The sequence below is a fragment of the Erinaceus europaeus genome, chromosome 3, assembly GCF_950295315.1.
Source record: "Erinaceus europaeus chromosome 3, mEriEur2.1, whole genome shotgun sequence".
Taxonomy (NCBI): domain Eukaryota; kingdom Metazoa; phylum Chordata; class Mammalia; order Eulipotyphla; family Erinaceidae; genus Erinaceus; species Erinaceus europaeus.
Genome location: NC_080164.1, coordinates 92,522,098 through 92,548,570, shown reverse-complemented (window position 1 = coordinate 92,548,570; position 26,473 = coordinate 92,522,098). Strand labels below are relative to the sequence as shown.

The following is a 26,473-nucleotide window of genomic DNA, read 5'->3' as shown; positions in this document are numbered from 1 at the left end:
GTAGTGCAGTGAGTTATGCACAGGTGGCACGAAGTGCAAGGACCAGTGTAAGGATCCAGGTTTGAGCCCTCATCCCTCCACCTGCAGAGGGGGTTGCTTCACAGGTGTTGAAGCAAGTGTACAGGTGTCTATCTTTCTCTCCCCCTCTCTGTCTTCCCCTCCTCTCTCCATTTCTCTCTGTCCTATCCAACAATAAGGACAGCAATAACAATAATAACAACAATGATGAACAAAGGCAACAAAATTGGAAAAATGGCCTCCAGGAGCAGTGTATTTGTAGTGCAGGCAACGAGCCCCAGCAATAACCCTGGAGACAAAAAGAAAAAGAAAAGAAATGACAAAACACCAAACAATATTTGCAGGGATACTTTAAAGACTGAAAACATAAACTAAATCTAGCAATTGCCATAGACTAAAATCTACATGGGGCAAAGTGCTATTGACTTGCAAGAAAGTTCCAAGCAAGAATAGCATTCAGAGCATTTCTGTCAGTCAGCAACTCTCAACTTCTTGCTCTAAAATATATCCTTATTTCTTCACACTGTGAAAGTAGAATTTGTCTTAAAAATTTTAGTATTCAAAAGTCCCAAAAGATAGTCAGAAACTTAATGGTGAAGAAAGGAGTTATTTGCAGAGTCTTATATTTATTTTAGTAAACAAGAATGTTACTAAGGGAAAAGCCTGGTATGTTACTAGGGAAAAGTATAGTCTTCATGTGACTAAAGTATCTCCCCACTTAACATTCAATTTGTGTGAATTTAAGGCAGTTTCTGAAAGAGGATGCATATACCATAAGTTATTTTTGAACACTGGAACAGCTTGTCAATGAATCAATAATAATTTAGGATCTAAGATTTTCCTTGGGAATTAATGAATGACAAAGAGTTCTACAAGCCAAAGCCCATTAACCCCAAGTGGCCCCTGTTCATTTATGGACAAGTGCAGAAAAGGGACATTATAAAAGAGACTTTTTAACCCCATTTTTTATTGGGGGGATTAATGGTTTACAGTAAAATACAATAGTTTGTACACATGCAACATTTCTCAGTTTTCAACATAGCAATTCAATGCCCTCTAAGTCCTCCTCTGCCATCATGTTCTAGAATCTGAGCTGTCCTGCCCACTCCAGAATTGCAATACACCAAACCCAGTCCAAGTTCTGCTTTGTGTTTTCTTATTTTTCAACGTTTTTAAAATTATTAATTTAATTATTATTAGTGATTTAATAATGGTCAACAAGACTGTGGGATAAGAGGGGTACAATTCCACACAATTCCCACCACCAAAGTGCCATGTCCCATCCCCTCCACTGGAAGCTTCCCTATTCTTTATCCCTCTGGGAGTATGGACCAAAAAAACAGACTTTTTATACTTTACTCCCATGTTACCTTAGCAATTATTTGCAAACTATCAAATGGATTGGTTTTTGAAGACATGTACACTATGTTCTAATCAATTCAGAAAATCTGGAAGTCTAGATTTAGATATCTGCTACTGAAATCATCATAACTAACTAGTCAGGTCTACTACTGGTATTGAGATAGTTCTGATGCAAAAGTGCTTTATAAGCTTTCCCCTCAGCCCATAAAGGTTAGTAATATTTCTGATAGATGATAAAAATAAAACAGGTATAACTTATCATATAAGTATCATCAGTAATTACAGCAATTGCTGATGCTTGCAGCATCAGTGAATATTCTTTTGATATACCAAAAATCAAACTAATTCCTGGCTATTCTATTTCTAATGACACTGGTTCCCATATAATTTATGTGTTAAAATATCAACATTGAAATAATACATTTTTGCATATAAGCTCTATTTTTCTCCCAAAGGGATACTTGATGAGGTAAACAATTTAGCTTTAGGGCTCTTGCTCTATGACAATATAAACAGTCAAACAAAAATGCTAAGACAATGTTCTCACAAATAAAAGACTCTTGGGAAAATGAATATAAGAATATACTAACTTTATACCAAATAAAAATGATAGGTTAACATTTCACATAACCCTGTTTTAATTTATTATTCTAAATGTACATAAATCAATATGACTATGCTTTGTATTGAGATGGTATAATTCAATGAAATAGTAGTGTTTGACCACCATACAGAAGCACTAAGCACAGGTGTTAGTAATTTGCAAAAGTTTTTGCCACATTTAATTAGCTATGAAGAAGACTAAATTATGCAGACTACCGAAAGTCTGTTTTCCTTTCTGCAAAATGGGAAAAACAATATCATCTCCATCAAGTTATTATTATTATATCTAATAATCAATTTTTTATTATCTTTATCTTATTTATTGGATAGAGACAGCCAGAAATCTAGAGGGAAGGGGGTGATAGGGAGAGACAGGGACACATGCAACATTGCTTCACCACTCAACAGATCAATCAAATTTCTTAAATGCTTTCCATTTCTCAAATGGAAATGGCAACACACAGAAGGGAAAGCATGCACTGCAGAATCCAATAGAACTAGATCTGTGCTCTGGATTTGTGATTGTGTATTTGCTTATTTATTAAGCAAATTTCTGTGTGCACCACACTAGAAATTGGAAAGAGGAAGTTAGAGATCATCTGGTAGAGGACATGTCATACTCTGTGTGAAGTCCTGGGTTCAAACCCCAGCGCCACATGGGACCACCATTGCTAGAATTAAGGAAACTGCATGGGTCATGAAAAGGTGTTATGATGTTCCTCCTTTCTCTTTATGTCACCCCTATCTCTCTTACATCTCTCACTCTTGCTCTTGCTCTCATTCTCTTTCTCATGAGCTAATTCATTGAATCACATTTCTAAGATGAGAATGCTTTGGGGGAAAAATGTATTAGTTTGTATCAAATTATGTCCTGGTTTTCTATTTTAGGTTTTTCTCCTCTAAGCCCAAAGGCTCCACTGACATATGCAGAGAACATTTACAAAGAGATGAATGAGAACTATATCATTCATATAGATAAATGAGAGCTAGAGAGTACAAAGCATTCTATAGGAGTGAAGGTATTTTGAAAGACAACATGCTGTGCTCAGGATGTCTTCAGAAGCTATTACAAAAATCCTGTTGTTTTGAATAGACTATAGAGAATATACAGCAGAAAACTGGTTTGCTTAGGCTTACACTTACAATCTGCTCTCTCTTCTCAGAGCATTCATCCCAGTGAGATGTTGTAACTTATTAACTTTTTACCCTTAGGGGTAATTTACTTAGGAAGTCATCTCTGCAGAAAATGTGAAGAGAAAAATAAAAGAATATCTCATGTACATTAATGTTTAAAAATAAAGATATGTAAATATATCTTAATGTGTCTTGCTTAATTATGAATTTTACTCATTTTCAGAGTTGCAAAATGAAACAGAAAAGTGAAGCCAGGGTAACAAAGAAACTGCCTTTTACTTAAGGGAAAAAATTAAGAGTTCCTTAATAAATCTAGTAGTGTGTTTCCAGTTCCTATTACTACTACTACTAACTACTACTACTACTACTACTACTACTACTACTACTACTACTACTTACTTACTTACTTACTTACTAACTAACTACTGGGGCTTCACTGCTCAAGGTGAACTTTCTCATACATAGGAGAGAGACATGACAGTAAAGCTTCCTTCAGTACAGTGGAGGTTCTTTTTTATTTCAATGTCTCATAGAAGAATGATCCCAAGGAACCTGCACATATGTAGTGTCTCTAAGTGGTTTCCCTTGAGCAATTTATCATACTTTTTTTTTCTTTTCTTTACAGCAGGGTTAAGGCTGGGAATAAATGTCTTTACTACACACCCCCTATGTTAATAGAGATAGAAAAAATTCAAAGGTAATGTGTGTGGGGGAAGAAAGAAAGAGAGAGGGAGAGAGCTCCACTCCCAGGCAACTAAAAATGACAAAGAAGATCACCTAAGAACACAAGACAAGATTCAGAATACCTTGGGAACCCACCAAGTCACACATGAGTGCAAACACATGTGGCCTGTGGACAGAGAGGGGCCTAAGGAGAGATTCCTTGGGCTAAAGCCCATACCTACTCAGGAGCAACTGGTAACAGTCCAGCAGTTTGCCAGTTGAGGCACCACCTGTGGTCTGAGTTTTATTAACAAATAAACTGCTGATGGGAGGAGAGGATCCCGTAAGGATCACCAAACTGTGAGTCTTCACTGCTACTGTCCCTGGATGCTGGAGCAGCAGCAGGAAGTCCATGTGCTGACATGGGGGCAGAAATCTGACAAGGTAAACTCAGGAAAATAAATATTTTCCCAGTGGTCTGGAAATAGGGCTGTATAGTGGCAGCCTTTCCACACTGTTCTAAGGAATTCAGAGACACCTTGAACAACTGCTTCAGAACCCACAGAGTACACACAGGATTTGTTTAGAAACTCACAGGTCTAAGGACTGCTCCCCTTGTTGGCTCTGATTGTTCCCCACATCGGCCCCCATACTGTGAAACTGAAAGACCCCTCACCAAAGTCCTTAACTTGGCTGTAATGCTCCAAACCCAGCCCAAATACTACACTGTGTTTCCCTTATGTGTTTTTCTTTCTTAGATTCTGCATATAAGTGAGATCATCACATATTTATCTTTCTCCTTCTGGCTTATCTCACATAATTCTTTCAAGCTCACCCAAGATGAGGTGAAGAAAGCAAAATCACCATTTTTAATATTTTTAATAAGTAGTATTTCATTCTGTATATTATATCACAATTTTCTCAACCACTCATTCATTGTTGGACACCTATGTTGCTTGGAGGTCTGGCTATTACAAACTGTGCTTCTATTAACATAGCTATACACAGATATTTTTGGATGGGTGTGTCTGAATCCTTAAGATTTGCCCAAGAGGTTCATAAGATAGGTCCATATCTAGACTTCTGAGAGTTCTCCAGACCTCCATGGGGTTTGGATCAAGTTACATTCCCAACAGCAATGCAGGTGGTTCCTTTGACCCCACAACCTCTCCAGCATTAGATATTTCTGATGTCTGACATTCTCACAGGAGTGAAGTGGCATCTATCTCATTGTTGTCTTTATTTGCTTTGGTCTAACAATAGCTTGGAACATTTTTTCATATGTCTGTTGGCCTTTGAATCTCTTCTTGGGTAAATATTCTGCTCATATTCTCTCCCCATTTTTGGATGAGATCATTTTTATTGTTGTTGCTGAGTTTGCTGAGTTCTTTATAAATTTTGGTGATTAGCCTTCTGTCTGATGTATGGCATGTAAAGATCTCCCGTTCTGTAAGAAGTCTCTTTGGGTAGTGGTTTCTATTGCTGCCCAGAAGCTTTTCAATTTGCTGTAGTCCCATAGGTTTATTTTTGTTTTAATCTCCCTTAAAATTGGATTTGTATCACTGAAGATGCCTATAAGGTTTAGATAGAAAAGAGTTCCACCAATATTTTCCTCTAAGTATTTGATAGTTTCTAGGATAATGTCCAAGTCTTTGGTCCACTTGGAGTTTTGTTTCTGGTGTAATTTACTGGTTCACTTCAATTCTTCTGCACTTTTTAAAAAATATTTATTTATTCCCTTTTGTTGCCCTTTTTTTTTTTATTGCTGTAGTTGTTGTTGTTGTTGGATAGGACAGAGAGAAATGGAAAGAGAAAGGGAAGAAAGAGGAGAGAAAGATAGGCACCTGCAGACCTGCTTCACTGCTTGTGAAGCGACTCCCCTGCAGATGGGGAACTGGGATCAAACCAGGGTCCTTCCACCAGTCCTTGTGTTTTGCACCATCTGTGCTTTACCCGCTGCACTACCACCTGACTCCCTCTTCTGCACTTTTCAGCACAATTTTATTAACACCATTTAAAGAGACTATCCTTTCTTCATTTAATAGTTTGGGCCTCCCTGTCAAAAAGTATATGTCCATAGGCATGGGGGCTTATTTCTGGACTCTCAATTGTATTCCATTGGCCAGTATGTCTATTCTTGTTCCAGTTCCAGGCAGTTTTGAGTAAAATGACCCTATAAAATAGTCTGAGGTGTGGGGACATGATTCCTCCAGTTCTGTTATTATTTCTCAAGATTGTTTTGGCGATTCTAATGTTTTCTGGTTTCAGATAAACTTCTGTAGCTTTTGTTCTATCTTCTTAATTAAAAAAAATTTTTTTAAAGGTGGTGGGACCTTGATGGGGACTGCATTGAATTTTTATATAGCTCTGGGTAGGATATTCATCCTGATGATATTAATTCTTCCAACCAATGAGTATGGATTATCATTCTACTTCTCTATATCATTTTCTGTTTCAGTATAGAAGTCTTTCACTGCTCCTGTTATTCCTAGATATTATATTGTTTTTGCTGCTCTAGTGAGTAGGACTGATTTCTGATTTTCTTCTTCTGGCTTAGTGTTTGCATAAAGGAATGCCACTGTCTATTGTAATGTTAATCTTGTAGCCCTCACTATATTGCATGATAATTTCCAGAAGCTTTCTGCTGGATTCTTTAGGCTTCTATATGTATACTATGATATCACCTACAAATAGTAACAGCTTGACTTCTCTTCCAATTTATTTTCAATTCCTTTAATTCCTTGTAGCCTGATTGCTATGGCAAGAACTTCCAATACCATGTTGGATGGTAATGATGATAGTAGGCAATCCTGTCTAATACTTGATCTGAGTGGGGATGCTTTCATCTTCACACCAAAGTATAATGTTGGTTGTGGGTTTGCTATATATGGATTCCATTATGTTAAGGAATTTTTTATCTATTCTCATTTTTTGTAGTGTTTTAATCATGAAGTGATTCTGAATTTTATCAAAGGCTTTTTTGCAACTATTAAGATAATCATGTGGTTTTTTGGTTTTTCTTTTATTAATGTGGTAGGTCACATTAATTCATTAAACCAGCCTTGAATCACAAAGATAAATCTCACTTAGTCATGATGTTTCATCTGCTCTATCCCTACTTTTTGGCTCTTGTTCATTAAACATTCTATCCTGCTTTATTTATTTATTTATTTCCTCTCTTTACTGCCTTTCAGCCACTAAGTTCCAGATGTTACTATGATTCCATCCTGACTTCCCTGGGCAGATGATGAAAAGACCAATGTGTCCTGGAAGCTCACCTCTTCAGAGTCCTACTCCACTAAGGGAAGATAGAAACTGGCTGGGGGTTATGGATCTACCTGCCAATATCAATGTCTGGGCTGAGAAACAATTACAGAGGCCAGAACTCCCACCTTCTACACCCCATAAAGAATTGTCCATACTCTCAGAGGGAGAGAAATGTTAAGGTGGGCTCTGAACTCCAATTCTATCAGGATCCAGAGAGAGAAGAGGAGGAAAGACATTCAGAAGTAGTAGTATGTATAGGTGTGATTTAGAAAGGAAGAAACCATAGTAAAAATGGGAAAATACATATAAATAGATAATTATAAAATTAATAGTCAACCCATATCTGTGACCTTGGGAGAACTATTACAGTTTCCAATGGAGGGAATGAGGATAGAGAACTCTGTTGGTGGGAATTATGTTGAATTATAGTGAATATATAATACTCTTTTATATTTATTTATTTATTTCTCCTCCTTGTTGCCCCTGTTGTTTTTCATTGTTGTAGTTATCGTTGTTGTCATTTATGTCGTTGTTGCTAAATAGGACAGAGAGAAATGGAGAGAGGAGGGGAAGACAGACAGGGGGAAAGAAAGATAGACACCTGCAGACCTGGTTCACTGCCTGTGAAGCAACTCCCCTATAGATGGGGAGCCAGGGGCTCAAACCGGGATCCCCAAGCCGGTCCTTGCGCTTTGCTCCACGTGCACTTAACCCACTGCGGTACCACCCGACTCCCATTAATATATAATATTTACAAAATCATGAGATTTTTTTGTATTAAATCACTAACAGAACGTTTTTTAAAAAAGAACTCAGTCTGGTTTTTTACTATAGTTCTATATAGGTTTATTTTTTTAATTCAGCCTAAAAACTACTCATTATAAAAGTGGGCTAGAATAAATTATAAAGAATTTTATAAAAAGGAAGGACTATTGTAAAGGTAGCTAGGTAACCACCACATTTGGGTTAAATGCAAATAAATAGTGAATGACATACTTATAAAAATATAAAATAAAATCCATCAAGTATGTGACTTTGCTAAGTATTTATGATCAAAAGCCAATCTTTCCTAATGACCTCTGAAATAAGACAGAAATTCAAATACAAAAGACTGCTATAAAATAAAAAAATAATTAACTAAATGAAATTATCTGAAATATGTGTTAAGTGGAGGAAAGGTGGGAAAAAAATCATACTATTAAATATTTACAAGAAGTATTCACAGACATTTAGATTGAAAGATACCTTTATTTAAAAATGGACTGGGAAAATTTTACAAGAGAATTGTTGCCTCAGGAAAGCAATTTTGCATCTCCACAAAATAGGTGTTGGTACACCTCATCCACCACCTAATGCCTTCCCAGTTTGCAATCAAGAGTCCTCAAATGTGGTAGTCCAGACCTAATTCATTCTAAATGAGAATAGAAGCCAAAGTAGTGTGAGCTATGTGAGCATTTAAAGTGGTTATGTAGACACTTAAAGGATTAGTCTAGGACTCTGAACTATGTGGCACTGATATATACCACAGTACTTCACTGACCCACAAGACTTTTATATCACAAAAATAAATAAATAAATAAATAAATAAAAATGCAGTAACTTCCCAACTTCCTTCTTCAACTTATCCTTGAGGTTTTCTAAGATAGATTTATTTTATAGTTTCATTAATACAACCCTTCATAATTTCCTTCATCAGTCAGTGGTTAGAATTCTTGTTTGGATCCAACTTTATTCTATTACAACATTAAAACTCCTACTTGTTATAATTCTCTTAACATTTTTTTCCTTTATTGGGGGATTAATGTTTTGCAGTCACCAGTAAATACAATAGTTTGTACATGCATAACATTTCTCAGTTTTCTACATAACAATACAACCCCCACTTGGTCCTCTGTCATCCTTTTCCAGGATCTGTATTCTCCCCCGCACCCACCCACCCACCCCAGAATCTTTTACTTTGGTGCAATACACCATGGCATAATTATTTTAAATTCTCAGACTACCATCCAAACTCTTTGTCATTCCCACCTTAAAAGTTGTCAGTAGGGGGTCGGGCGGTGGCGCAGTGGGTTAAGCGCATGTGGCGCAAAGCGCAGGGACCAGAGTAAGGATCCCGGTTCGAGCCCCCGGCTCCCCACCTGCAGGGGAGTCGCTTCACAGGCGGTGAAGCAGGTCTGCAGGTGTCTATCTTTCTCTCCCCTTCTCTGTCTTCCCCTCCTCTCTCCATTTCTCTCTGTCCTATCCAACAACGAATTGCATCAACAAGGGCAATAATAATAACCACAACGAAGCTACAACAAGGGCAACAAAAGGGGGAAAAAATGGCCTCCAGGAGCGGTGGATTCATGGTGCAGGCACCGAGCCCAGCAATAACCCTGGAGGAGGAAAAAAAAAAAAAAAAAGTTGTCAGTATACCCATAAATCAGGTTAAATTACATTTTATTCTTAGGAAAAAAAAAATATGTAAGAGGAATGTTTTTTAGATTCCCTATAATAAAATTTGCTCCACAGGCCACCTTATGATCCATAGTAAGGTCTAAATATACTTTTACAAAGGTTTATTCATAAAGTAACTGTAGAAAGAACATACTTACCTGTTCTCATTCCAAGCCTGTCCTTAAGAAGAGGAAAGGTTCATTTAGTATGCTGAAAGTGAGAATCCAGAACCTTGAAAAAAATTTTAATATATATTTTATTGATTTATTATTGGATAGAGATAGCCAGAAATTGATAGGAGAAGACAGAGAGGGAGAGAGACAGAGAGACACCTGCAGCCCTGCTTCACCTCTCATAAAGCCTACCCGCCTGCTGGTGGGGACCAGGGTCTTGAACCCGGGTCCTTGAGCGCTGTAATGTGTGTGCTTAACCAGGTGCGCCACCGCCTGGCCCCCCAAATTTTTTTAACTCATAGATATTTTAACTTTCAATGCCTTTCTATTTTCCTACCTTCAGTGTTCTAACTTGTCTTTCTGAAACATGTCAATACCCAAAACACATGTCATAAAATCTCAAAAACAAGTTTATTATATTTTTCTTTGTATATTTTGTTTGTTTGCTTACCTGTATACTGAAATATGGTCTAAGCACTTGGTGCTAAATATCCATCAACTCTTCATAAAAAAAGAAAGTATTTTCACTTTTCTATCACAGGTGTACTAGTTACTTAACAAAATTACTGTCATAAAATTGAGACTAATTTATTTTAGAGCTCAAATTCATAAGAAAAATGATCTTTAATAAGCATCTATGGACACACCACATTCAGTAAACTACACTGCAACTAATGCTGAATATATTTCACGTGTTTTTCAAAGTATGTGCATTATAAGAAAATCTATGGGGGCTGGGTGGTGGCACACCTGGCTGAGTGCATTCTACAATGTGCAAGGATGAGGATTTGAGCCCTTCGTCCTCCCACAGAAGGAAAGGTTAACAAATGGTGAAGTAGGGCTGCAGGTCTCTCTCTATCTTCCCTTCACCCCCACTTTCTCAATTTCTGGCTGTCTATCCAATCAATAAATAAAGATAATTAAAAAAAATTAAAAACAAAAAGAACATCTATGGGCTTCAATATGGAAATAGCAAACACTCAAGTTTCATAACTACACTTAATCACCAGTCAAAATAAACCAGGTATGCATTAAGTCTCTATACTCAAAATTTATCATAATTTTACTCTCTTGGCGGTAGAAGCAGGCAGAGAGAAACAGTGGAAATTTTAAGTAAAAGATCTATGTATATACAAACTCCAACAAATCTCATATTCAGAGAAATAAGTCTGTCAGTGACTTCTTCCATAAGAGAATTACTAATTTAGAAGCTGTTCATGACTGGAGAATGTTAGCTCTCTTCATGCATCCCCAAAAGGTCCAATAAATATTAACAGATAATTACCTAAGTTATAGATAATATAAATTATACATGTAATACACAAATCTGAGTTTTCAAAGCATAAATTCCAAATAGGATTTTAAAATTATATACAAGGACAGAAAATGCAAAATTAACTCTGAAAGCTAAAGCAAATACTGGATACAAAATAACTTGAACCTTACTTGAAGGGGAGTGTAGCGGTAGCGGTAGCGCAGCGGGTTAAGCGCACGTGGCGCAAAGCGCAAGGACCAATGTAATAATCCCTGTTCCAGCCCCCTTTATCTTTCTCTCCCCCTCTCTGTCTTCCCCTCCTCTCTCCATTTTTCTCTGTCCTATCCAACTACAACAATAAAACAAGGACAACAAAAGGAAATAAAATATAAAAAAAAACCTTACTTGCTAGTCAAATATGAACAGTGACATGCTTATATTGGTGTTTTATTATTTTCCACAGAATTCATTCTTAATATGATTTCCATCTTTTTTTTTTTAGATTTTGTTTATTAATGAGAAAGAAGAAAGAACCAGTTTTTACCCTGGTATATGTGCTACTGGGGCTCGAACTCAGGGCCTCATGCTTGAGAGTTCAGTGCTTTATCCACTGAGCCATCTCCCAGATCACTGATTTCTATCTTTAAATACTCAAGTCACCCAATCTTGAATAAAAGTGTTTCTCCTGGGAGTTGGGCGGTAGCACAGCAGGTTAAATGCACGAGGCGTAAAGCGCAAGGACCAGCATAAGGGTCCCAGTTTGAACCCCAGGTTCCCCACCTGCGGGGGGTGGGGGGGTCGCTTCACAAGTGGTGAAGCAGGTCTTGCAGTTGTCTATTTTTTCTCTCCCCCTCTCTGTCTTCCCCACCTCTTTCCATTTCCCACTGTCCTATCTAACAACAATTAAACATAAGGGCAACAAAAGGGAAAATAAATAAATAAAATATTTTAAAAAGTGTTTCTCCTAAGTGTAAGAGTAAATGTAGAACGATACTCTTAAATATAAAAGTTCAGTTTAGAAAAGAATTTATATTAAGGTCTAACCTATCAGTCAATAAGCTACTTAATGTGGGGGGGGGGGCAATTGCACTGTTTTAGAGGTAATAAGAGGGTCTAACCAGAGAATCAGTAAATTGTCAAGCAAAGAAGGGCCTCTGAAGTCATTTAATCTGATCTTCTAGTTTTCCAGATGAGATTTCTGTGACAGAAAGGAGTAATTATCAGCCCAATGTGATATCACTAATTATGTGAGAGAAAAGAAAAGCTGAAAAGGGACCAAGAAACTATAATTAAATAAGGGAGAATATTAGAAGTGAATTAAATACTAGTATCCAGAATATAACATAAAGGCAATGCAAAGTGACTCCCCTGCCTTGGGCTCTAAAGTCCCAGGTTCAATCCCCTGCATCAGCATAAACCAGAAATGAGCAATACTCTCATTTAAAAGAAGAGGAGGGGGAGAAAGAGGAGAAGGAAGAATAAAATTAGTATCCGTCTGAAGTTTATCTTTCAGTCAAGGATTAATGCAACTGCAGACAAATTCTGGCTGTTTATAGTATAGTAGAAGAAAAGAAAATATACAGCAACAATTCTTGTGTAATTAAGCAAATGTTTATAAATGTCTAAAATTCCACAGGCTTTAATCTCCACACTGTCATTTTGGCCCCATCTCTCAAGTTGCAAAAAGAATGTTAAAAATAATATATTTTAACTTTGAAAAAATTCAAGTGATTTTATTATATTTTAGAAATAATTTCAAAGTCCATACAATAATGACTAAGACTATGAAAGAGGAGGAAAATCTTAGGTATATGGAATATATAGAGGTTTTTGATAATATATAATGAGGCCCTCGGTTTGATTCTCCAGATGGTATAACAATTAAAGGGACCAAAAACAAGAGAGAGAATCATAAATGATGACCCAATCTCTATGTCACACAATAAGAATTTCAAAACTTCGTTTTTTAACCACACCAATTAAAGTGTGTTTACCCAAGTCTGTGACCAAATTTTTCCCCAGGAAAATATCTTTTGAGTCTTAAATATATAAATGGAAAACATTTTTCAGACAGCTTTAATTTAGAAGAATTTAAACAATATTTTTGAAAACCAATATAATAACCATACTTTCTTAAATAAAATACTGATTGCATACACAGGCAAATGTAATTATATTTGGAAATGTCATGAAATTTTCTAAATTTATTTATTTATTTATTTAATTTATTTATTTCCTTTTTGTTGCCCTTGTTTTTTATTGTTGTTATAGTTATTGTTGTCGTCACTGTTGGACAGGACAGAGAAATGGAGAGAGGAGGGGAAGACAGTGAGGGGGAGAGAAAGACAGACACCTGCAGACCTGCTTCATCGCCTGTGAAACGACTCTCCTGTAGGTGGGGAGGTTTTCACATTAATGCAGGTGCTAAAAAAATACTTTCACTCATTATTTACAAATTTTTTTGTACTTTAGACCTAATGGATGAATTCACTGTTAAGTCTGAGTCTAATAGCTTTTTTTTTTTTCCAAAAAGGAACTTTGAATGAGCCACAACATGGATGGATATTATCACTGCCACGTATATGATTTTAAGAGCATATGTATGTAAAGTATTCACAAGATGCCTTGAACATACTTAATGTTTAAAATATTTAAAAACATTAATGACATAATTGCAACATAAATGTGGAGTGAAATAGCACTGAAGACAGAATCATATTTTAACATCCTGTAGAAAAATCCTCTGTATTTTAAAATATTTTATGTGATTTTATACAACATATAAACTTTGCCCAATGAGACCCTTTTCCAAACTAAGAACTTAATTTATACACATATTACAATATGAATTCCAAAATTATTTATAAAACATTTTATAAAATTATATAAAACTGGGAGTCAGGTGGTAGTGCAGCAGATTAAGTGCATGTGGTGCAATGCACAAGGACCAGCATGAGGATCCCGGTTCAAACCCCTGGCTTCCCACCTGCAGGGGAGTTACTTCACAAACAGTAAAGCAGGTCTGCAGGTGTCTTTCTCTCCCCCTGTCTTCCCCTCCTCTCTCCATTTCTCTCTGCCCTATCCAACAACAATGACATCAATAACAACAATAACTATAACAATAAAACAAGGGCAACAAAAGGGAATAAATAAGTATTTTAAAAAATTATATACAACCATTTATAAAATTAATTAAATGGAGTTAGCCCAGAATTAAGCAACAGTTTAGAATATATGACGTTATCAATGAATGAACACAATAATAAGATTTTCCTGGAAAATTACAGCTAAATTTTATACTACTACTTAGCATACTATTGAAAAAATGTTCTATAGAAATGGCTTAAGAACATGCTTCCAAATGCTTTACCATAAAACTGGCACATTCCATCGGCATGCATTACTCCTCTGTGCTACCGGATAGTATGCAAAAGTTGAAAGGAAAGCACATGGTACATTAGCTAGATGCTTCATTAATCCATATTACTTAAATTTTTATTTATTATCATTTTATTTATTCATATATTTAGTAAATACTCATCTAATTCCTATAATGTGCCCTATATGGGCAAGATTGAACAGTCTGTGTAGCACATGAGATCCCTTAGCTTCTCTAAATTTAGTGTAGAGAGAAAAATCACTGTCAGGGTATTCTGAAGAAGCTGAATGATTAGAGTGAATCAAGCAGAAAAGAAGCACTGCTTAGTGCACAGTACTAGACACTCCTTCACTAAAGAACCTCTTCTCAAAAAACGGTCTTCCCAATTATCCAAAAATCAAGTCAAACATTTTGAAATCATTCTTGGTTCTTTCTTTTTCCTCATCACTACCATACTGTTTAAGCCACTGTGAAGTTCTTTCATTTCTACTTTTTGAAACATGCACTGACATCAACCATTCTCACCTTCTCCACTATCGCCTCACTTATGCACCTACAATCTAAGTCCTCTACAGTGGATGAAACATCATTCTCTTCTCCAAATTCTTCAATAATGTCTTGCTGAATTTACAATAAAACATGTTAGGTGGCATCCTGTCAAAGTCTATGTAATATCATCCCCAGTCGCCATGCCAATCTACTCTCAAACTTCCCTTTGTCCACCATGTTCAATCACTTTGACCTCCAAGCTCCCTTCCTGAACATTGCAACACCCTCCATCTCAGTCCTGTTACACTGGTACAGAGCGCTTCCAAACTGTGTTTTCTTTTGTTTGCTCAAAGACCTTCTCAGAAGGTCTAATGTAACCACTGTACCTAAAATAATAATGACTTCTATCCCTTCTCTAAACTCTTCTAAGTTTATTTGCTCCACAGTCCTTGTGATTTTATGATGTAATACCTGTCACTTGTCTTACAACCTGCACATATCCATAAGACAGGGTTTCATCCTTAGCACCAACAATAGTATTCAGCAAAAAGTTAGCTAAACAAAAAATTTCATTATTTCACTGAATATTCATGTTTTCTAAAGTTGCTATTATTACATTATAGACAAAGGTGGCAAGATGTGAAGAGATAATGTAAATATTTTGATATACATAAAAGTATCCAGTAAAGGGGAGCTCTAACAGTGAGAGCTAGATATCTAACATAAGACAAAAAATGGGAAGGACATAATAGAAATAACAGAGAAATGGTACTTTTTGTTTTTAATTTCACAAATTTTAATGTCACACATAAATACTTTGGAAAAAATTATAGCTTAATTCTATAAATTCTTTACTTTGTTATTATCAAATTGAAAATAATTATTATTTACAAAAGTTGAAAAATAATCAAGACATTATAGCCACTACTAATTACCACTACATCTTTCTTTTTTCAGGCCTTGCTTTTGATATTTATAAAAGAAAATATATAGCGGGAGTCGGGTGGTAGCGCAGCAGGTTAAGTGCATGTGGCGCAAAATGCAAGGACCAGCATAAGGATCCTGGTTCAAGCCACCCAGTTCCCCATCTTCGGGGGAATCGCTTCACAGGCAGTGAAGCAGGTCTGCAGGTGTCTATCTTTCTCTCCCCCTCTCTGTCTGCCCCTCCTCTCTCCATTTCTCTCTGTCATATCCAACAACAATGACATTAATAACAACAACAGCAATAACTATGACAATAAAACAACAAGGGCAACAAAAAAGGAAATAAATATTTTTTAAAAAAGAATATAAATAATCAAAACACACAGTGGTCACTTTTCACTATTTCTCAATTTCTTTTCCCATACCAGACACACATTAGACCAAATACACATTATAATTTGAAAACAGAACATGAAACGTTGAAGTTGAAACTCATAAGGATGCAAGTGTTTACAGCCAGAAGAACATTGAAAAGTATGATGAGGGCTAAAGAGGATTAAAATGTCTTCCCAGAATTGGTGGATGAGTAGGTTTTGTGTTTTGTTTTAGCATATCTTCAGGGCTGAGTGAATTCTTTGTGTTGTAAGCAGGGTAAAGCTCAAACCAAGTTTAATACCTCCATATGGTTTCAATCCCATGTGCACAATAGTAGGCTCAGTAAAAATAAAAGACTAAGTCATTTTCTTAGAAAAGGTTATTTTCATTGCTAGAACTTTAACTTCAATAAGCAAGAATCCAAATGTAAGTCAGAGCAAAAAAAAAAAAAAAAATCAAACTTAGAACATCCCTTGTTGGTGCCTTTCCAAAACAGCAATTTGATAAAAGAGCATCTGGAAGTCTTTTATCGGCAAACAAATTTCATTACTTCACTATATTGTATTTAAAAAAAAAAGATACACACATTTATTAAAATTGTAATGAATGAATCACTTAGGCTTTGATCTCTTACATTAGTTTTAGTGAGCTCCCCTAAAGAGAGATCAATTAGGCATACTTTTTTTTTCCAGATAATACTCTCAAAGCATTTAAACTTCATTAAAATTTACTCAGAGCAAACATTATGAAAAAAAATGAACGCTTCTCCCATTCATGCTAATGCTTAATAGGCAGCATTCCTATTTCACTCTAAATATTCTTTTAAGGTTTTATATTGAATGATAACATAAACTTTTCTCTTTTTTAGAAGAAAAAGTTCTTATATAAAAAATCATAAGAATTTTAAAACAGAATTTCTAAGAATGTACTATATCAGCTAATAGGCTTCCCTAGAAAATAAAATCTTACTCCATATTATATTTTGATTTGTTATAGTATGTCATTGCTCTTCTGTTTGAAAATGCAAAGTAAGAGACTCCTAGAATATGAATTTGATAAAATTATTTTCCATAGGAAAAACACACTTATTTTCCAGTGCACAGAAAGAGCTTTACTATTATGAGTATTAGTCTTTTCTTTTTTTCTTTTTCTTTTTTGAGTATTAGTCTTTTCTATGTGCCTAGTAAAGAACTTACCCAAGCAGGTCAAAAGATTAACACTGCACCATACATACAAGATGACAGAATAGTTTTTGAGTAAGTGCCTTTTCGACTATTATCCAAAAAGAAGTATAAAAATTCAAGCTATTACTTTGAAGCTTAGGATGTAGATGTAGTGAGTTTTATTTCATTCTTCTCTGCTTCCCATTTCAGCCACAATCTTTTGTAATCATCGAAGCTCTTATGAAACTTGCTAATAGCTAATTTTAATAATACATTTCCTTCCAAATAGCTTTAGTTTTTATCCAAAATGAGACCTGGCTTCTTGTGTATTTGCTTGTTTGCTTTACTTTGGTTCAAGAAACTTGGTTACTTATCAAAGATTCCAATATAAGAACGAGAATGTTCCAGATAAATGCAGGCTGTCTCCCATGCATTTTGGACAGATTATCATGTAAACTGTTACTCACACACTTAGGTAGGTGGCAAAGAAAGGCCAAATTAATAAACAGTTTCTGGGTAAAGCAATATGCATTTATAACAACTAGAAAATAATTTTATTTTTAACTCTAGTTTTGGTTACTCGCTACTTAGTTTTTCCTCTCTCCCTGTTGAAAAGACAATTAATTACTCAATCAAACTACCTTATCTCCTTCCTTCCATTTCTGATAAAAATCTATTCCTACTGTGTGTGCACATATGTAGAGAGGAAAACTCAAGGGCAAATAAACTACTTATCTGCAATACATAGTGCTTGCTTTGGCAGCACATATACTAGACATTGGAACACTAGAGAGAAGATGGCCACTGTACACAATACATCTAGTCTATCTGGTTTCTCTTTCATATAAGTAGTCTTTTTTTTCAAATGGGAACCTTTCTGCTGTGTTTTCGATAGCCACCCTAAATACTGTGTGTAGGTAGATTATAAATAACTTAATTAAATACATGTTTAAGTAATGACATTGCAATGCTTAAGTCTAATATTAATTTTGGGGCAGAAGTTCCAACAACAGGTTTAATAGTTTAATTTTCTTCTTATTCTAGGATATGTAGAAATTAGAATCATATGTGCAAGTGACCTGAAACAATGCTCTGAATGGTACATATTTAATTTCTAATATGTTACGGGTTAAATAGTAAGTATAATTCAGTAAAATATAAGATCTGACATTACGGAAGTGGTGGGTTCTATCTTGTCTTCTATCTATTGATAGTAATTCACTTTGTGAAGGCGTACTAATTAACTATATCTTCTTTGTGTTTTATGTACCATTTCTTTTTTAATAACTGTATAATCAATGAATTGATATTTTTAAAAAAGGAAAATATGAATAATATACTTAAATAAGCAAATTTGTGTAAAATATGCTTACATAAATGTTCATTTAAAAATATTTTATTAATTTTATTTTAAAAAGAAAGATACAGAAAGAAAGTGATCAGAGCACTGCTCAACTCTGGTTTAGGTGGTGTTGGGAATTGAAGCTGGGATCCTGTAGTCTCAGGCATGAAGGCCTTTTGCATAACCATTATGTTACTCAAACTGGGTAAATTTCAAGATAAAATATTATCCTAAAAGATAGCTTAAAAGTAGAGAAATTCATAGAATGGAAAAGCACATACAGAATGTGTCCTTCTTTTTAAGTAAATATTATCCTGCTATCTATATCATTGAAACAGCACAAAGTGGTATAAACCTAAATAAGAAAAATTAAGCTTTCACTGAGTAGGAAAAAAAATCATAAATTAAAAAAACAAATTATCAGAAAAAGAAAACAGTAGAAATCAAAAAAATGTCTATGTATACTGAGATCTTGTTAGTTTCTTTCTATAAAGTCTCTGGAAATCACCTTTAGGTATTCTTTTTTTGTCATTACTAGCAGTAGGCTATTCAGTTAGTGAATAATTTCACCATACATTCAAAGCTGAAGATAAATAAAAATGCAAAGGACAAATTGGCTAAAAACAAATTAGCCTCGATAGCAAAGAAGTACTCTCAAAATCTGAGAGTATCCTAAAAGCTACCATACTCTCTAGGGAGATTTAACTCTTTCTTGATCAGTAGCATATAGAGACTATGTAAGCTACTCTAAAGCTGTGAGTGTCATGACAGTGGCAACACCAGAAAAAGAAAGCCTGAGCTATGGAAGCAAAGAAACTGTGTTCAAATTTTGTTTTTTCTTTCTTGTCTTTTTATTTATTCATTTACTTTTCTTTTAACAGAGCACTGCTCAGCTCTGGCTTATGGTGGTGCGGGGGACTGAACCTGGGACTCTGGAACCTCAGTCAAATTTTCTTTTTTCTGTTTATTTAGAATCTCTGGATCTTGGTTTTCCTAAATGCAAAATAAAAATAATCTAACAAATCATATTTGTGGTTGTGATAACTTAAAGAGATAGAATGCATAAGTAACTGTAGCTTATGTGTGTTAGTAATACCATAATATAGCACATAATCAGTAAATACCAATCTATTTCTTCTCTCATCCATTATTACACAGGGAATTTTTTTAAAAACAAAATAATTTTCAAATACTGAATGATCTCATAGGTGGAACTTAAGAAATTAGGATAAAGAAGGGAAACACAAAGCAAAAATTAGAATGGGTAGGCAGTATCACACTTAAGCAAAAGACACTAGAGAAGAATGACAAGGGGGCTAAGGAGAACCTTGTGGTCCTGCTACATGATGATGGAAAGGACCTAGGTGGTAAGTCAAAGTGTTCTGCAGAGAGCATTCATGAAACACGAGAGATTATACCCAAGTGTCAACAACTGCACTGTAAACCATTAACTCCATCAGTAAAAATTAAAATAAACTTTATTTCATAATATATTAATCATATATTAAAAAATACCTAGCAAATATTAAATGCCATCAAGATAATGATAATTTTCTAACATAAACTAATTTAACTCCAAAACATTTTATTAATTATTTTTGAAAATCTGTATTTAGCTATTTATATTTTTCATGATATTGCCTTTAATAAAGGAATATGGTCTGTGTTATGGCATATTATTTAGGTTAAAAAAAAAAAGGCTGGAATAATCAGAGAACACTTAAAGAAATTCCAGTAAAGTACAGTTAAATGGTGGAAAAGAAACAGAAAATAGAACTCATTACTTAATCATTCTTTAAATAAACTTATTTCTCATTATAATCTTATTTCTCATTATAATCACAAGTTGATAAATAATGTGGATATCCTGATAGTTTCTTGTCATTCTCTTCCAATATTGCCCTGATTAATTTCAAGATATTGAACAGTAAGAATCATGGTTTGAGTTATAAAAATATGGCCAACAACAAGATTCAAGCATTTCCACTCCAGGCTTTTAGCATTTAAAAAAAAAAATTTATTATTTATTCCCTTTGTTGCCCTTGTTTTATTGTTGTAGTTATGATTGATGTCATTGTTGTTGGATAGGACAGAGAGAAATGGAGACAGGAGGGGAAGACAGAGAGGGGGAGAGAAAGATAAACACCTGCAGACCTGCTTCACTGCCTGTAAAGCGACCGCGCTGCAGGTGGGGAGCCGGGGGCTCGAACCGGGATCCTTACTCCAGTCCTTGAGCTTTGCGCTACCTGTGCTTAACCCGCTGTGCTACCGCCCGACTCCCCGCTTTTAACATTTTTTATAGAAATACAGTAGCACCAGGATTTCATAAGTAGTTAGCTCACAACAGCTACATTTTTTAGGAAGAGTTAAAGGAGTCATTTTGGGTTAGATATGAAAAACTTTATGCAACAAATGCATATTTGGAAACTGCAAAATGAGCATGCAAATCAATTTACATGCATGGGTGAGTGAATATAAATGAGCTATTTTCAAAGTATAAGCATCCTCGTGTAGCATAAGATATCTGTACAAAAGAAATGGGAAGGAGGTGAATTTCTTAGCTTAGTCATCCACTTGCAATTTTCAATGGAAAATTGCAGTCAGTTTCCATTATGCCTACAAAAATTTAAACAAATTAAAGAATCAACTAAGTAATTATTGATAACCATACATGTATATGAAGCAAAGCAGAAAAGCCTTGTCAGTCATTTGGAACTTCTTGGATGTTTCTAGAATTTTCATTAGGGACTAGTGACATTAAAAGAATAATAATACTATGAAACCAATTTGAGATATAGTACTGGTCTACTAAACCACCTCTCTAGTTTGGAGTTGGAAATGGGTAAGGACAGGGAGAAATGTTACTTATACAACAGTAATCGAAATCATTATAGAGAAACATGTATCTGCCTCCCCATCATACAACTTACTGAGATGGTTTTTAATTACCAGAATTATCATTCAACCTAGCAAATAGACCCATTTAAAAAATAATAATATTTAGAGTTACACAGGATTCAAGATTTATAACTACCCTTTGAAATACTGTTTTGGAACATAACCTGCAAGGGGAGTGTGGTATTCTATTCTTACAATATTAAACTTCTATTTCTGTTCCTACAACTTAATACTCAGTCTAAAAAAATAATACAAACCCTTACAAAATCATATAATTAGCATGGCCTTCTTGATGGACTATTAGATACCTTAAATAGTTTTAAAATAAATATATGTGCATGTTTATTTTGCTTTATTTTACAATCTAATATATGTACCCCAAACATTAAATTTAAAGTACAGTACTTCCTTAAATTTCTGGGGGTCAGCTGGTGGTTGTTTTTTGCCTCCACATCTCTAGTAGGCTTTATGCTGGCACTACAAATTTGCTGCTCCTAGAGGCCATTTTTTCCTTTTTATTTTCCTTACTTGTTTACTTATTTATTTTTAATGGGTAGGACCAAAAAAATTGGGAATAAAGGGAGAGAGAGAGAGAGAGAGAGAGAGAGAGATGGAAAGAGAGAGACACACACACACCCACAGACCTGCTTCACTTGTGAAGCGTCCCCACTGCAGATGGGGAGTCCCAGGCTCAAACCAGGATCCCTTACATGGGCCCTTGGATTTAGTACTATATGTGCTTAACCCAGCACACCTCCAGGCCACCCTTCTTTTTGACATATTTATAGTCATATATTTTTAACGCAGTTCCATGGCACATACTTTCCTAAAGTTTTCTGTAAGTTTTAAAATGCATGTGTTTTACTGTATTATACAGCAGGTACTATGAGGAGTGGTGCAGTAGAGCAATGGGTTAAGTGCACATGGCGCAAAGCACAACGACCAGCCTAAGGATCCCGGTTCAAACCCCCAGCTCCCCACCTGCAGGGAAGTCACTTTACAAACAGTGAAGCAGGTCTTTCTCTCCCCCTCTCTGTCTTCCCCATCTCTCTCTGTCCTATCCAACAACATTAACAACTACAACAATAAACAAGGGCAACAAAAGATAATAAATATTTTTTTAAAAAGCAGGTACTATGAATAGTTGAGTGATATGTCCAATCAAAATATGAAGTACATATGGCTATACTTCATTTATGTTATGTTGTAAGACACTGTATGTGAAACAACTAAGGTCTACATTGTCAGTTACATATCAGTTATTATTTGCATTGATTCTGCTGCCTTGTTTTCAATATTACAAGCAATACGCAAAGAGTATCAAAACTAACTTATTTGTGCTTCTTATTCAATTATTGCTAAATAGCAAGTCATTCTAGAAAAGAAACTGCCATACTAAAGGAGATATCTATTGAAAATTGTCAGTTGATGATAAATTGTCCCTAAAATAATCTACAGAAATTTACACTTTAATCAAGTACATGCAAGAGCAGAAAATTCCAGTATTGCCACATCACTGCCAACATTGTAGTTGTGCTCTTTCATCTTCTTAATCAGCTAAACAGATAAGAAAATATTATTTTAATATATATAGTGTCACTTACTGCTGAACCAAGCTTTTATTTTTAAAATTTATCCACTATTGGTAAGTCTTTTAGAGTACTACTTATGCTTTTTATCATTACTTTAATCTGTTCCTAATATCTAGAAATTAATAACATTTACCAACATTTACTGACACCCTACTGTGATACAGTCTGGGTCTTACATATTTTTAAGAAGATAAATAGAAGTATAAATGTGCCCTACCCCCCCCCCGCCAGAACTTAGAATCATGTAAGGAAATAAGGTGGGATACTAAATAGCTATAACTAAATGTATTATGTACAACAATAACGACATAAATAAAGATTTACATAAGTCCTGGATCATTCTGAAAAAAGGCTAAGTGATGATTTGAAAAGAATTTCATAGAGAAGGTCTTTTTTCATGAGTCATGAATGACAGGTGGAATTTCACTCAGTAGATGTGGCAGAAGGTCTGAAGAAAACAGACTACAGCCATACATCAGACAAGAAACTAATCACCAAAATATATAAAGAGCTCAGCAAACTTAGCCGCAAAAAAGCAAATGACCCCATCCAAAAATGGGCAGAGGATATGAACAAAACATTCACTACAGAGGAGATCCAAAAGGCTAACAAACATATGACAAACTGCTCTAGGTCACTGATTGTCAGAGAAATGCAAATTAAGACAACACTAAGATACCACCTCACTCCTGTAAGAATGGCATACATCAAAAAGGACAGCAGCAACAAATGCTGGAGAGGCTGCGGGGACAGAGGAACCCTTTTACATTGCTGGTGGGAATGTAAATTGGTACAGCCTCTGAGGAGAGCAGTCTGGAAAACTCTCAGAAGGCTAGACATGGACCTTCCATATGATCCAGTAATTCCTCTCCTGGGCTTATACCCCAAGAACTCCATAACACCCAACCAAAAAGAGGTGTGTACTCCTATGTTCATAGCAGCACAATTCATAATAGCTAAAACCTGGAAGCAACCCAGGTGCCCAACAACAGATGAGTGGCTGAGAAAGCTGTGGTATATATATACACAATGGAATACTATGCAGCTATCAAGAACAATGAACCCACCTTCTCTGACCCATCTTGTACAGAGCTAGAAGGAATTATGTTAAGTGAGCTAAGTCAGAAAGATAAAGATGAGTATGGGATGATCCCACTCATCAACACAAGTTGACTAAGGAGATCTGAAAGGGAAACTAAAAGCAGGACCTGATCAAATTGTAAGTAGGGCACCAAAGTAAAAACCCTGTGGTGAGGGGTAGACATGCAGCTTCCTGGACCAGTGGGGGGTGGGAGTGGATGGGAGGGATGGGTCACAGTCTTTTGGTGGTGAGAATGGTGTTTATGTACACTCCTAGCAAAATGTAGACATATAAATCACTAGTTAATTAATATGAGAGGGGGAAAATCAATTGTATGTCTCAAAGTTTTTCAAAAGACAAACTGAATCTTTTTAATATATAGGCTGTGTATTTGATATGCGGACTGTCTCAAAAGCCTAGACCAAGTAGATCAGAAGCATCCAATAGCACAGCTATATACAAGATACTGGGTACTGTACAGCAAACCCTAACAAAAGGAATTTTCAAAGTTAACTCAATTACCAAATAATGTGATGATAACATTAACTATCGATTGTCTTTTTGAACCCTAAGACAGCAGGAACCTCACATCTCCACTATAGAGTCCCTACTTCCCCCAGTCTTGGAACCCTTGGATAGGGCCCACTTTCCTGTATGCCTCTCCCAATCCATATCAAATAATATTGCATCTGCCGATCACAACCTAACCAACGCAACGATTGCCACTTCAACATGCTTCACTTCAGACTGTGTCCAGAGACTTCACATGTGGAATGACAACCTTTCAGCTTCATTACTCAGGTGAGACCTTTCCTTTCATAGTATACTCTAATTTCATCTCAGGTGGTTCACTTTCTAACAAGGTCCCAAAACCTAGATATACACCAGTTTCTGTGAGAGAGAGCATATCTTCACAAGTATCCATAAACTAGTGCAAAATATATACCTGAAAGCAGAAGTACACTAGAGTTTGCAGTGAGTACCTCCCTAACACTTCTTCTCCACTATTCCAAGCTTTGGGCCCATGATTGCTCAACAATTTGTTTGGCCTCGTATGTTAACTCTCTTTTCAATCACCAGGTTCCAGATGCCACCAGGATGCTGGCCAGGCTTCCCTGGATTGAAGACCCCACCAATGTGTCCTGGACTTCAGCTTCCCCAGAGACACACCCTACTAGGGAAAGAGAGAGGCAGACTGGGAGTATGGAACGACCAGTCAACGCCCATATTCAGCGGGGAAGCAATTACAGAAGCCAGACCTTCTACCTTCTGCAACCCACAATGACCATGCTCCCAGAAGGATAGAGAATGGGAAACCTATCAGGGGAGGGGAGGGGGTGAGATATGGAGATTCGGTGGTGGGAATTGTGTGGAGTTGTACCCCTCCTACCCTATGGTTTTGTTAATTAATCCTTTCTTAAATAAAAAAATAAAGAAAAGAAAACAGACTACAGAGAATGGAATGGGCTCTACGACATGTAAATGATTTTTTAAAAATATTTATTTATTTATTTATTCCCTTTTGTTGCCCTTGTTTTTTTAATGTTTTTATTGATGTTGTCATTGTTGGATAGGACAGAGAGAAATGGGGAGAGAAGCGGAAGACAGAGAGGGAGGAAAGAAAGATAGACACCTGCAGACCTGCTTCGCCACCTGTGAAGCGACTCCCCTGCAGGTGGGGAGCTGACACTCGATCAGGGATCCTTATGCCTGTTCTTGTGCTTTATGCTACTTGCGCTTAACAGCCTGACTCCTGACATGTAAATGATTATCATAAAAGTATCTGGCTTGCATCACATGATTTCTATTGGGAGAAGTGAGAAGAAATCAGGAAAAATCAGGAGACAAATTTAGAAAATTACTTGCTTACCATTCTCTCTTGTTTAATTCTTGTACTAAATTTTTAAGTATTTTTACTCATTTTACTGAGGATCTAATGGTTTACATTATGGTTGTTAACAAATGAGTAAAATTTCTAATCTCCCAGTCATAAGAGTCTGGAGAATTACATGAGTGGAGGCAGGGAGTGAACAAGTGGTTGGTGCACAGAATTTAGATAAAAAAGGTCACAGGCATGAGGAGTAGCTAAAGCAGAGCAGTGTTGTCATTTAAAAAAAAAGAGGGGGTCAGGCAGTAGTGCAGCAGGTTAAGCGCAGATGGCACAAAGCACAAGGACTGGCGCAAGATCCTGGTTCGAGCCCCTGGCTCCCCACCTGCAGGGGAGTTGCTTCACAGGCAGTGAAGCAGGTCTGCAGATGTCTTTCTCTCTCCCTCTCTGGTTTCCCCTCCTCTCTCCATTTCTCTCTGTCCTATCCAACA

At 35.9% G+C, this 26,473-nt stretch overlaps 1 protein-coding gene across 35 annotated transcripts in view; it reads right to left on the bottom strand.

Annotated features, from left to right (window-relative positions):
- Positions 1 to 26,473, bottom strand: part of NRXN1 (neurexin 1) — a 1,383,669-nt gene that overhangs the window by 1,336,388 nt on the left and 20,808 nt on the right. The window contains exon 3 of one of the 35 annotated variants that reach the window (XM_060187693.1): positions 19,425 to 19,576. The exons of the other annotated variants lie outside the window; for them this stretch is intronic. Coding sequence (XP_060043676.1) covers positions 19,548 to 19,576 — 29 coding nt within the window. The 3' untranslated portion in view covers positions 19,425 to 19,547. Of the gene's footprint in view, positions 1 to 19,424; positions 19,577 to 26,473 lie in introns of those variants that run through there. 35 annotated transcript variants of the gene reach the window in all.